The 13,985-nt window shown below is 46.6% G+C and overlaps 1 protein-coding gene across 1 annotated transcript in view; it reads right to left on the reverse strand.

Moving 5' to 3' along the window:
* Positions 1–13,985, reverse strand: part of CCNC (cyclin C) — a 54,991-nt gene that overhangs the window by 23,232 nt on the left and 17,774 nt on the right. Inside the window, exons 3-5 of the mRNA XM_063917035.1 lie at positions 13,432–13,516; positions 12,833–12,902; positions 12,486–12,537 (exon numbers count right to left, since the gene is read on the reverse strand). Of these exons, the coding sequence (XP_063773105.1) occupies positions 12,486–12,537; positions 12,833–12,902; positions 13,432–13,516 (207 nt within the window). The remainder of the gene's footprint in view (positions 1–12,485; positions 12,538–12,832; positions 12,903–13,431; positions 13,517–13,985) is intronic.

Genomic DNA, 13,985 nt, shown 5'->3' on the forward strand with positions numbered 1-13,985 from the left:
TAAAAAAGGGATTTTTGTTACTTACCGTAAAATCTCTTTCTCTGATTCCATCTGGGGGACGCTGCGCACTTACTGATGGGTTAGAGTGTGTGGGATGGGGAGTTTGGCACAGAACCTATAGAAACTAACTCCTCCCATCTCATCACCTCAGTTTACGTTTAGCAAAGCCGGAAGAGACAGAGCAGAACATAACCAATAATTCCAGACAAAACTACGGGAGGGATTGCAGGGTCCCCCAGATGGAATCAGAGAAAGAGATTTTACGGTAAGTAACAAAAATCCCTTTTTCTCTTTCATCCATCTGGGGGACGCTGCGCACTTACTGATGGGATTTCCCAAAGCAAGCTAATTAGAGGAGGGAGAAACAGACGGCATAGCTGTCTGCAAAATTTGACGCCCAACAGAGGCAGTCTCCAAACCGAAAGTATGAAAACGGTAAAACTTAGTAAAGGTATGCACGGACAACCAGGTCACCGCCCTACACAGCTGCTCGACAGAAACACCACCGCGAACAGCCCAGGAAGCTCCCACAGCCCTAGTCGAATGAGCCCTCAATGAGTCAGGAACCGGTAACGCCGAAGAAATATAAGCCTGCCGAATAGCAGACGTAACCCAGCATGCCACCGTATTCTTAGAGGCCGGCCAGCCTCGCTTGGGAGCATCAATCAAAACCAACAAGGTATCCGTACGACGAATATCCTTAGTATGGGACAAATAAATTCGTAAGGCTCTTACAACATCTAATAACTCTAAATAACAATCCTGTCCAGAAGACTCCGGAACAAATGCTGGAAGGACTATGTCCTGATTCATATGGAAAGCCGACACAACTTTTGGCAAGAAGGAAGGCTTTGTACGTAAGACTACTCGATTTTCATGAAAGACCAACAAAGGCGGTTTGCAAGAAAGCGCCGCTAATTCGGAAACACGTCTGGCCGAAGCAATGGCCAAAAGAAAAACCACCTTTAGAGTAAGATAGCGAAGCTCAACAGAGTCCAGCGGCTCAAACGGAGGCTGCTGGTGTGCCCGAAGAACCAGATTTAAATCCCACGGTGGGACCGGAGGAACAAAAGGAGGCTGAATCCTGACCACATCCTAAAGGAACGTTTGAACCTCCGGAAAAATAGCCAATCTTTTCTGAAAGAGAACCGATAATGCCGAAATCTGCCCCTTAAGGGAAGACAAACGAAATCCTTTAGTCAGACCACCCTGAAGGAAAGACAATAGACGAGGTAAACGAAAGAGGTGCGGTGACAATCCCCGCTTTTCACACCAAGCAATGTAAATACGCCATACTCTGTGATAAATACGAGAAGTGACCGGCTTCCTAGCCTGAAGCATAGTCTTCACCACCGGTCGAGATAACCCTTTTGCTCTTAAAATGCCGTATTCAAGAACCAAGCCGTCAAAGCCAGACGTTTTAAATCTTGGTGGAGACAAGGACCTTGTAGCAGGAGATCGGGTCGCAGGGACAGATGGAACGGTTCCTTGGTCACCATGCTGCGGAGAAGAGTGTACCACTGACGACGAGGCCAGTTTGGTGCTATAAGAATGACCGGAAGACTCTCTCTCCGGATACGTTGAAGTAGACGTGGTATCAAGGGAATTGGTGGAAACACATATCCCAGGTGAAATTGCCACGGAGCTGTTAATGCATCGACTAGTGTTGCTTGAGGGTCCTGAGTTCGCGAGCCGTACTGAGGTAGCTTTCGGTTTAGACGGGATGCCATGAGATCGATGTCCAGTGTTCCCCACATAGACACTAGGGCTAGATAGACCTCCTGATGCAGTTCCCATTCTCCCGGATGAATTGTGTGACGGCTCAAGAAATCCGCTTCCCAGTTGTCCACTCCTGGAATGTGAATTGCGGAGATGGTCGGAACCCACCGTTCTGCCCACTGTAGGATATGGGCGACCTCCTGCATGGCTCTCCAACTGCGAGTTCCGCCCTGTTTGTTTATGTAGGCCACCGCCGTGGCATTGTCCGATTGAATGCGCACTGGACGACCTTGGACTTTGTTTTGTACCTGAAGTAGAGCATAACGAATTGCTCTTAACTCGAGAATATTGATCGGTAACCACGATTCCTGATCGTTCCATAGACCCTGGAAGTGCTGAGATTGAAACACCGCCCCCCAACCGACTAGGCTGGCGTCCGTGGTGATCATCATCCAAGACCAAACAGTGAACGGTGCCCCCCTGTCAGATTGGGACTGTGAAGCCACCAATGGAGAAACTGTCGAGTCCGAACCGACAGCCGGCACAATTGCAAGTCCAGATGTGGGCTCGTTAGATCCCAAGACCCCAGAATCTGAGCCTGAAGGGCCCGAGCATGGAATCTGGCATATGGTACTGCTTCGAAAGTCGCCACCATTTTGCCCAACACCTGCATACATCGGAGGACCGAGACCCTTGGTAATTGTATCAGGGAGCGGACTCTGGATTGCAGATACTGAAGTCTGTCCTGAGGAAGAAAAATCTTCTGACGTCTCGTGTCGAACAGGAGACCTAGGAAAATCATCTCATGAGAGGGAATCAAGGAAGACTTCCGGAAATTCACAATCCATCCGAAGGATTGGAGAGTGTCCGTGGTGTGTTGTAGATGTTGTTGAAGAAGGTCCGGTGATGGAGCCTTTATCAACAAATCATCCAGGTAAGGAGTAATGTTGACCCCCTGACACCTGAGGATGGCCACCACGTGACCTAATATTTTTGTAAATACCAGAGGGGCCGTGGATAGACCGAAAGGAAGAGCTCGAAATTGGAAATGCCAAGGGCCTAGTGCGAACCTCAACAGTTGTTGATGACCTGACCAAATTGGAATATGAAGGTATGCGTCTTTTATGTCGATAGATGCCAAATACTTCTCCGGTTCCATGGCCGCGATGATCGAACGTATCGACTCCATCTTGAATTTGTGAGTGGAAAGATATGGATTGAGGCATTTTAGGTTTAAAATGGGATGAAATGAACCGTCCGGTTTGTTTAAAAGAAAAAGACTCGAGCAAAATCCCTGACCCTCTTGAGACCTGGGAACTGAAGAAATTACTCCCTGCTGAAAAAGTGTGTAAGTAGCCTGAATGAGTGCTTGTCGTCTGAAGGGATCGCGTGGTAGAGGAGTAACTAAAAAACGGTGTGGAACAGGTTCCTCGAGGTCCAAAATGTAACCCCGGGTTAAGACCCGTCACCCATTGATCTGGATGTGACAGAAGCCACTTGTCTTTGAACTGTAGTAATCGTGCTCCCACCACCAAGGATCCCTCCGGATTGCTCCCCGAGTCATGCGGCAGGTTTATCAGTAGGCTTGGCTGCCGGTCTACGAGGTGCCTGTGCGCCTCTACCACGGTATGCACCTCTGCGTGGAAATCGTGAGAAGGCTCGAAAGGACTGGACACCACCCCTGCTTTGAGTACGAAAGGACCGAAATTTTGTTGGCTTTGATTTTTGAGAGGCACTTGGAAGAAATGGGCTCTTGCCACCCGTAGTGTCGGAAATAATCTTTTTAAGTTCCGGACCAAAAAGAAATTCACCCTCAAACGGAACGGCTGTCAAAGTCTGTCTTGAATCAGAATCCGCATTCCAAACACAAAGCCATAGTGAACGCCTCGCCGTAACCGCTAGAGCGGATACCCGTGATTGTAACAAAGCCGAGTCCAACAAGGCTTCTCCAACATAAGCGAGAGCTTCAGAAATTTGTTCAGCTAGTTGAATAGCTTCTGACGGATCATCCGACTGCATACCAGAAATTACTTGAGCTAGCCAGTCATCAACTCCCTTAAGGACCCAGGCACTAGCTAACATTGGACGCAGAGAAATACCTGATAAGGTAAAAACGGACTTAAGAATCGCTTCAATCTTCCGATCCGTCGAATCCTTCAACGTCACAGATTGTACCGAAGGGATGACCGTAGCCTTTGCCAAATGAGAGATAGGAGCATCCACCTTTGGTGCAATTTCCCAGAACTTTGTATCTTCCTCTGCAAATGGATATAAAAATCTTAGTTTTTTAGGAGCCTGAAAGCGTGAGTCCGGCTTCAGCCAAGGCTCTTTTAAAATTTCTGCAAAATGTGAATATGAAGGAAATTCCGTTACATGTCTTTTCTGACGTTTAAAGAAGCCTGACGAGGTCTCCGCCTCCACTGCATCCTGAAGATTAAGAGTCTGACGGATGGCCTCTATCAATAACCTGACACCTGAACAGTAAGACAATTCTTCCTCTTCCCAACCGGAAGCATCCTCCCACTCAGAATCCAATTCGCCTTCTTCCAGGGGGGTGGCTTCCTGATCCAATTCCTCTCCTGGGAATGTGATAGCGGGAAGCTGATGCTGTCGTTTACTAGCCACGGGACCTGAAGAAGAGACAAACTTGTTAATAGACTGTGCTAAGTCTGAAAGACTCTTGCCCATATGTCTTGCCCATGGAGGTTCCACATTAGATTGACTAGAATCAGTACTTGACTGCGATTGGCGCAAATCAGCAATATCCTCGGCCATGCTTTTGGCCCATAGAGGGACAGACTGATCTGTAGACACACTAGGCTGCTCTACGTCAGGTGTAATGGAGCACGCCGCGCAGAGAGGACCCGGATCCGTGCTACCCTTTGAAAGTTTGGAGCCACACTGAGAACAAGCAAAATAAACAGCTGAACCTGCTTTCCCTTTAGCAGTCTTGTCTGGCTTACTGGTCATTGTTAAACCTATCAGCAAGTATAACTATCAAAGAGAAAAAATAAATAAATAAAAAAAATTACAGTAGTCCTATAGAGAGGTAACCTACACAAGAATTCCCTCTAATATGTCCTGTACTGTAGTATATCCTATAGTGATCCTAAAGAATCCCTTAGAATAAAATGAGTCCCAGAGCACATGAAATAAGCGTGTTATACTTGCTGTTTTTGCTGCCCCCCCGCCTGTACAAACAGGGTGAGTACGCTGGGCTCCCTTGTGCTGTGTTATGTGCAGCGCAGCATCCCCCTCTGATCTCTCAGGCAGAGAGACGAAGATGGCGCCTGTAGCTGGGTACCGCCCCCACAGAGTATGGATGGCGGCGGGAAGACGCTGCAAGGCGGGAGAAGACAGGGCGCGAACACGTCATCGTCTAGCGCCCCGCAGCGGTGACCGCCTCCCTCCCCTGTAACCTCCGTACGGACAGTGCTGCAGTGACACGGCTCCCATGAAACGAGCGGCGGAAGTGGGACTGAACCGCTCCAACCGCTCGCGGGGGTGCGCTGTACTCGGAGAAGTGTCGCAGTGACACTGATCCATCCGCGGGCGGGCGGGTGGGGGGAGGGGGGGGGTGCGCTGCACATATAAATAAAAAAAACATGAAATAACAGCCCAACGCTGCACAGGCACGTTGTGGCTGTCTTACCCACACAGTGCCTCCTCGGAATCCATCCTGTGTCCAGTAAGCCCCAGTGACTAGAAGTATGGTGGCTACTTAGAGGCTCTGAAGAGTGGGAAACACACAACTAACTAACCCCACTCTCAGCATGCTTGTCTCCCGTAAACAGGGACTAAGCATACTTAAATAAAAATCAAAAGAACAAAAAAAAAACCTAAAATCTACACTGAAGCAATCTGTGCCTGTACTCCTCAGGCACAAAACTAATACCCCTTTCACACCGCAGCTTATACCCGGTATTTTGCCGTTTTAACTGGCTTCCTAAACGGGTCAAGCTGCGATGTGAAAGGGTCCCCTTCAATTTACCGTTTTCAAAATACCGGTATTTTGAAACGGTAAAAAAGCAGGGTCCTACCCGTTTCAGTCCCATTTCACTGTGCAGTGTGAAAGGGTCTGAAACGGTATTTGCAAGCCCCAGAAGATGATAGGCTGTCTCCATGTGTGATGTCACCAGCCACAACCAGGAAACAGCTTGGAAAACACAGGAGACACATGAGAGAGTGGCTTTATAAACGTTTAAATGTGAAAAACACGGAAAAAAATGGCGTGGGGTCCCCCCTCCAAAGCATAACCAGCCTCGGGCTCTTCGAGCTGGTCCTGGTTCTAAAAATGCGGGGGAAAAATTGACAGGGGATCCCCCGTATTTTTAAAACCAGCACCGGGCTCTGCGCCTGGTGCTGGTGCAAAAAATACGGGGGACAAAACGAGTAGGGGTCCCCCGTATTTTTCACACCAGCATCGGGCTCCACTAGCTGGACAGATAATGCCACAGCCGGGGGTCACTTTTATGCCGTGCCCTGCGGCCGTGGCATTAAATATCCAACTAGTCACCCCTGGCCGGGGTACCCTGGGGGAGTGGGTCCCCTTCAATCAAGGGGTCCCCCCCCCCCAGCCACCCAAGGGCCAGGGGTGAAGCCCGAGGCTGTCCCCCCCCCATCCAATGGGCTGCGGATGGGGGGGCTGATAGCCTTTGTTGTAAATGAAAAGATATTGTTTTTTCCAGTAGTACTACAAGTCCCAGCAAGCCTCCCCCGCAAGCTGGTACTTGGAGAACCACAAGTACCAGCATGCGGGAGAAAAACGGGCCCGCTGGTACCTGTAGTTCTAATGGAAAAAAAATACCCAAATAAAAACAGGACACAGACACCGTCGACAGTAAAACTTTATTACACACTGCCGACACACACATACTTACCTATGTTCACACGCCGACATCGGTCCTCTTCTCCATGTAGAATCCAGGGGTACCTGAAAATAAAAGTTCAATATACTCACCTCAGCCATGGTCCAGAGATAAATCCACGGACTTGGCAAAAAAAGAAAACGAACACCCGGACCTGCGGACCGAAAGGGGTCCCATGCTAACATATGAGACCCCTCTCCCCGAATGCCGGGACATCACGTGACTCCTGTCACTGAAGTCCCTTCAGCCAATCAGGAAGCGCTACTGAAGCACCTGATTGGCTGTGCACTGTCTGAGCTGTCAGACAGCGCATCGCAAAGCCGCTCCATTACTTTCAATGGTGGGAAGTTTGCGGCTAGCGGTGGGGTCACCCGCCGGTCAGCGGCTGACCGGCGGGTGACCCCACCGCTAGCCGCAAACTTCCCACCATTGAAAGTAATGGAGCGGCTTTGCGATGCGCTGTCTGACAGCTCAGACAGTGCACAGCTAATCAGGTGAGCGCCACGGAAGTAGCGCTTCCTGATTGGCTGAAGGGACTTCAGTGACAGGAGTCACGTGATGTCCCGGCATTCGGGGAGAGGGGTCTCATATGTTAGCATGGGACCCCTTTCGGTCCGCAGGTCCGGGAGTTCGTTTTCTTTTTTTGCCAAGTCCGTGGATTTATCTCTGGACCATGGCTGAGGTGAGTATATTGAACTTTTATTTTCAGGTACCCCTGGATTCTACATGGAGAAGAGGACCGATGTCGGCGTGTGAACATAGGTAAGTATGTGTGTGTCGGCAGTGTGTAATAAAGTTTTACTGTCGACGGTGTCTGTGTCCTGTTTTTATTTGGGTATTTTTTTCCCATTAGAACTACAGGTACCAGCGGGCCCGTTTTTCTCCCGCATGCTGGTACTTGTGGTTCTCCAAGTACCAGCTTGCGGGGGAGGCTTGCTGGGACTTGTAGTACTACTGGAAAAAACAATATCTTTTCATTTACAACAAAGGCTATCAGCCCCCCCATCCGCAGCCCATTGGATGGGGGGGGACAGCCTCGGGCTTCACCCCTGGCCCTTGGGTGGCTGGGGGGGGGGGGGGACCCCTTGATTGAAGGGGTCCCCACTCCCCCAGGGTACCCCGGCCAGGGGTGACTAGTTGGATATTTAATGCCACGGCCGCAGGGCACGGCATAAAAGTGACCCCCGGCTGTGGCATTATCTGTCCAGCTAGTGGAGCCCGATGCTGGTGTGAAAAATACGGGGGACCCCTACTCGTTTTGTCCCCCGTATTTTTTGCACCAGCACCAGGCGCAGAGCCCGGTGCTGGTTTTAAAAATACGGGGGATCCCCTGTCAATTTTTTCCCCGCATTTTTAGAACCAGGACCAGCTCGAAGAGCCCGAGGCTGGTTATGCTTTGGAGGGGGGACCCCACGCCATTTTTTTCCGTGTTTTTAACCATTCCATCTAAAAAAAAAATAATAATTTTAAAAAATATATAAATAATACTTGTGCCTCCAAAAAAGACAAACCAAGTACCTAATCCCATCTAATAAAAATAGATATGCTTCAAGCTGCTGGGTTCCATCGTACGACTATCCAAATTATTAATAATGAATTAATTAGTGATTAATAATAATGTGTGGGCCAGAAAAGTCCATTTATAATGACAACCACTGTTTTCTATGGGTGAAACGGGTTCAGTGTGAAAGGTACCAAAACGGGAATGAAATGGTAATTTACTGGTTACAACATGAGATGTGAAAGGGGTTTAACTGCTCAGACCCGTTTTAAGAACCGTTTCAAATACCATTTCAAAAGCAGGTTTTGCGATGTGAAAGCAGCATAAAACTGAGGTGATCTGCTAGTCAGGCTGGAGATGGGAGGGGTTAGAGGGGGGAGGAGTTAGTTTCTATAGGTTCTGTGCCAAACTCCCCATCCCCCACACTCTAACCCAGAGGTTCTCAAACTCAGTCCTCGGGGGCACACACAGTGCATGTTTTACAGGTCTCCTCACAGAATCGCAAGTGAAATAATTAGCTCCACCTGTGGACCTTTTAAAATGTGTCAGTGAGTAATTAATACACCTGTGCACCTGCTAGGTTACCTGCAAAACATGCACTGTGTGTGCCCCCGAGGACCGAGTTTGAGAACCTCTGCTCTAACCCATCAGTAAGTGCGCAGCGTCCCCCAGATGGATGAAAGAGAAATGGCCTTTTTCTCAGAAGGGACCTATTTAAATATAATATGGGCATCGGTTATTAGTGGGGGGGGGGGGGGGGGGGGGGGTTTGCAAATAAAAGGGAATTGGATACAAATACTGTAATGCAATAAAAAGCTACAATATCACTATTAATAGAAAGCAGATGCTGGGATCTTGATGTCATATGTGCATAAGCTGTATACTGCATATATGTAAAGCGCTGCAGAATATGTGTGCGCTATATAAAGAACAGATAATAATATCAGTGAGGGCAGACTTTACTATTGATTCACCTTCAGAAAGAGTGCATGGTGATCAACAGACCGCATGTAAAGCCACAATTTAATTTAAATACATGTAAAAAGGCTGTTGCTTACTCACCCAATAATACAAATTAAATAATGACCCTTTATACTTAAAGTCTACAAAACTCTCCCCCCACTCCCCTATAGCATGTGGTCATGATAGGAGAAAGATACTCTCTAATAGAGTGCCCAGCAAAGAAAGTCTACCAAGCAAACAAAGGGCCTCATTTAAAGTTATTTGCAGCTACATCTAAAGCTGGGGTGGGGAACCTCAGGCCCGCGGGCCTTATATGACCCGGAGAAGGAGTCCGGCCAGGGGCCCAGTCAAGGAAGCTGCAGAGTGTAGAGCCATCCCTCACGCACAGCATCATGGGAGATATATTTTCCTCACACTGTGCACTGTATACAGTGTAAGAAAACTACATCTCTCATGATGCCGTGCGTAGGAGACGGCTTCGGGCGCTGATGTGAGGAAGCTCTGAAGAAAGATCTCAACAGAGGTCTGCTCTGCTTGCAGGAGGAATGGCTGTGCAGAGTGGACCCAGGACCTGGACCAATGGTGTGCAGGAGTCTGGATGGGACCTGTCCTGCAGTGGTGGTGAGTGCCCTGCTGGCACTATAATGGGGCATTATGGTTGTCTGTCATTACTGGGGGCAGTATGTGTGAGCTTCTATTACTGTGGCCATTATGTGTAAGGAGCACTAACGAGGGCATTATGAGTAAGGCCACGCCAACTTTCCTAGGAGAGCATGCACATTGGGGGGTTACACTTCAATAAATGGCCAGAGAATGATTCTGAACAAATCCAAATGGCCCTTGGCAGAAAAAAGGTTCCCAAACCCTGATCTAAAGAGAGCAAAAATACAAGAGGTGCAAATGCTTTTTGCTTTTCTGCGTGGGAGAATACTGGTTGCTTTTGCACATGGCACTCAAAAATGGCATGGCTTATTTTACCTATGTGATTTACAGTAAAGCTGTGTCATGCACACTACTCCCAACTCTAAATCTGCATATACTTTTCATTTAACCCTGCTGTAGCTCAGGTATTGCCAAAGACCAAAATTGAACTTCAAAACTGGATTTAATCCTAACCCTAAATGAGTGCCTAAATCTCACAAGTGAGAATGACCAAAGTCTCAACTAACAAAAGAGAGTACTAATGCTTGGATACTGCAAAAGATCCTGAACACAGCTGGCGGAGGACACTAAGGAGGGTCACAGTGCCACACTGAGGGACAGACAGGGCTGAGAACAATGTGCTAAAGAAAGTTGGTTGTAAGCACTCATGGGCTGGACCCTCTCCTACCCACTGTCCCTGGAACAATCCACCAAGGGTCGCCTGATTATCCTCTTTAATGAGGGACTGATATGAACTGCACAGGTTCTGAGGCAGATTAAAACCAAGTCAAAGCCAGACACAGAACCTGTGCAATTCATGTGTTAATCATAAAAGGCATAAACTGGAAATCCCAATTCCACCACTAAATGCATCAATGTTCTTATGTTTATTATATTTTAACGAACAATTTGCGTTTTTTGCACATCTCTGAAGAGTACCACTCACTGATAACGATAACTGATTTTTCAGTAGTGTCTCTCTTGCACAAAAATGCGATTTTAAACATGTTTTTTATTCTTCAGGAGACAATAGAACAACAACACATTCCAAGCCTGATGCAGAGCTGGATGGGAATATTGCTCTTGCATTGCATGCATAGGGGGGGGAAAAGTATATATTTGTCTGTATGTACAATATCTGTGCACATAGGGCCTAATTCAGACCTGATCGTAGCAGCAAATTTGATAGCAGATGGGCAAAACCATGTGCACTGCGGGGGGGGGGGGGGGGGGGGAGATATAACATGTGCAGAGAGAGTTAGATTTGGGTGAGTTATATTGTTTCTGTGCAAGGTAAGTACTGGCTGCTTTATTTTTACACTGCAATTTGGATTTCAGTTTTAACACACCCCACCCAAATCTTACTCTCTTTGCACATGTTATATCTGGCCCCCCCTGCAGTGCACATGGTTTTGCCCATTAGCGAACAAATTTGTTGCTACAATCAGGTCTGAATTAGGCCCATAGTTTTATACAGTGATGTAAAAAACCAGGTGTACTTATGCTTCCGTCCGAGACCGCATAATGCGAAGATGCACTTATACTCCCTCACTGGACTATTTATATAAGAGAACGTCCTTATTACACCTCTAGAGTTGTTAAAGTAGATATGATTAAAATGTGTACGACAGATGATATACAAGGTGCATTACACGAACAGGCATACGTTCAACACTGCATCAGGCCTTCTCTACACAAATACCCCGGCTCATCTTGCAAGCAGTGCAGCATTCAGCATAATGCTTACACAAGGCTCTCACCATGTTACAGCTCCCCTGCTCACCAACAGTCCCATAGAAAAGCAACTGAATGAAGATAAGGCCCAGATACAGGATGGTGATGCTGTATAGTACCAGACTATAAAGATATAAAGTTATAGTCTGGTATAAAGTACCAGACTATAAAGATACAGCAGCACATTTGTTCTCTAAAGGGCAAAACCATGTGCACTGCAGGGGGGGGGGGGGGGGGGGGGGCAGATATAACGTGTAGAGAGAGAGAGTTAGATTTGGGTGGGCTATATTGTTTCTGTACAGGGTAAATACTGGCTGCTTTATTTTTACACTGCAAATTAGATTTCAGCTTGAACCCACCCCACCCAAATCTCTTTCTCTGCACGTTATATCTGCCCCCCCTGCAGTGCACAAAGGGGGTAATTCACAGTTGACGGTAGATGTGCTAAATTTAGCACATCTACGATCAGTTACTCTGACATGCGGGGGGACGCCCAGCACAGGGCTAGTACGCCCTGCATGTCAGGCCCTACCTTTCCCGCACAGATACAAAAGCATTGCACAGCTACGATGCTTTTGCACCTGGTGAGTAGCTCCCTGACAACGCAGCTCCTGCACTCTGGCAGGGAGCTACTAGCCGCGTGTGACGTCACGCAGCTGCCTCAGCCCATCCACCCAACGGTCCGGACACAACTGTTGTCCGGACCGCGCCCTGCTAACAGTGTTCTAACGCCTTTGGCACGCTCCCTCCCTCCCTGCGACCACCTCTGCCTGTCAATCACACAGAGGCGATTGCAGCCCAGAGATGCTCATTAGCATGGGCTCCCGGGGTGCGCGTGCACACTCCAAAAAGATTCAGAATGCAATCGCTGCCGTTGCAGCGATCCAGTCTGAATTAGCCCCATGGTTTTGCCCCTTAGGGAACAAATTTGCTGCTGCAATCAGGTCTGAATTAGGCCCCGAGTCAGGACATCTTATTTATAGCTACATTATACAGAAATCAAACTAAAGTGACAGTTTCTCTTTAATGTGCACAAATTATAATACACAGTTACTCACATACAGAAGTAGCAGCAGAGATTAACCTTGTATTTGATACAACACCAAACTCCTGAAACACAAAAGAAGTTTCATAAGGATTACAGTTTCCTATGCTTAGTATAGGTGTCTTACTTTCCTGAAGAAAAAAAATAATATTAAATTAAAAACAAAAAAGTGCACAGGGGTTATGTAATATCCTATTACCCAAGTTGTCGTCTCCATGCTGAATGTTTTTGTGCTGCTATGCTTTAATTTTTCCACATTTGAATTAACCACATTTGCATAAGGTTAGATGACCCCTAGTGAAATATATGTAATCAAGATATCTCAGTTGTTTGGGGTATTTATTGAACATTCTTGCTTACCTCTACTTTGGATGCCAAAAATACACAAGTTGGTGCCATTAAAACAGGATCTATACTTTTTAAAGAATATCTAAAAAAAAAAAAAGTGAGAAAAAGACCAAATTCAAATTGATATAAGGAATTCCTGTTGACAGACTGTTTGCACAATATACAGTATAATGCATTTGTTTTGGGAATGACGAACATCAGATTTATACATATCAGTTATTATCATTATCCCTTTTGTGACTGATGCTCACTGAATACACCCTCATTCAGCTTAATAAGCAGCAGACATTCAATGTTTCATAGCAAAATGTATATGCAGCTCTCGGCTTTGTGTTCAAATGTGCAAGGACTGAGATGCCCACTTTCATCATCTGAACATGAAGTAATACCAATTGGGGAGTCCTTAGATGCAGTCATGGATCGCACCATGGAAACTAGCGCAAGCCCTATAGCAGGTGCAGTGTCTCCGTCTCTGCACAGGCAAAAATCGGGACACGTGTGCGTTGTAACTTAGACACAAGCTACAACGCATGGATACAAGGAGCAATATAAAAACACACACAAAGAAAAACACAAAGTTAATGTTAACAACACTGTCAAAATTAACTTACCGGGCATAGAACCTTTTAAAGTAAACAGTGGCAGTTGCTATGACTTGTTGCCTTAATTTGAGGTGTTCCCCTAAAGACTGGATGACTGCAAAAAAAAAAAAAAAAAAGCACCATAAGAACAAGTTGCCATCTATTAGCTTGGGGTAGTATTCTTATATCCATTTTAGCAAATAGAGAAAGTTCGAGTTTCCTATAAAAGTCCAAAGTCTAATGTTATTGGACTTATTATTTACAACTAAAGGAAGATGAGATTTCCTTATGTGAGACTGCGCATATTTAATAAAGATAATGCAGAATAATATTTTTATCAGAAAGTGGAAATGAACACAAAAAAGCCACATTTTAACTGACAGACTTGCCAACATCCATTCGCTTCCAATTTGTAAAGCCATTTTTACTTCTGCCCGCAAATTCCATTTTCTCAATTTGTTTTCTTATTGGCATCCACCTAGGTCTGTAACATTATATTTATATTTTCCAAATCCCATTAGCAATATCAGACCCCCAAGTGTCAGTATGCCAATGTTCTCATTCCCCAAAAGCCACTGCGTTAC

Source organism: Pseudophryne corroboree, chromosome 4 (genome assembly GCF_028390025.1).
Source record: "Pseudophryne corroboree isolate aPseCor3 chromosome 4, aPseCor3.hap2, whole genome shotgun sequence".
NCBI classification, from domain to species: Eukaryota; Metazoa; Chordata; class Amphibia; order Anura; family Myobatrachidae; genus Pseudophryne; species Pseudophryne corroboree.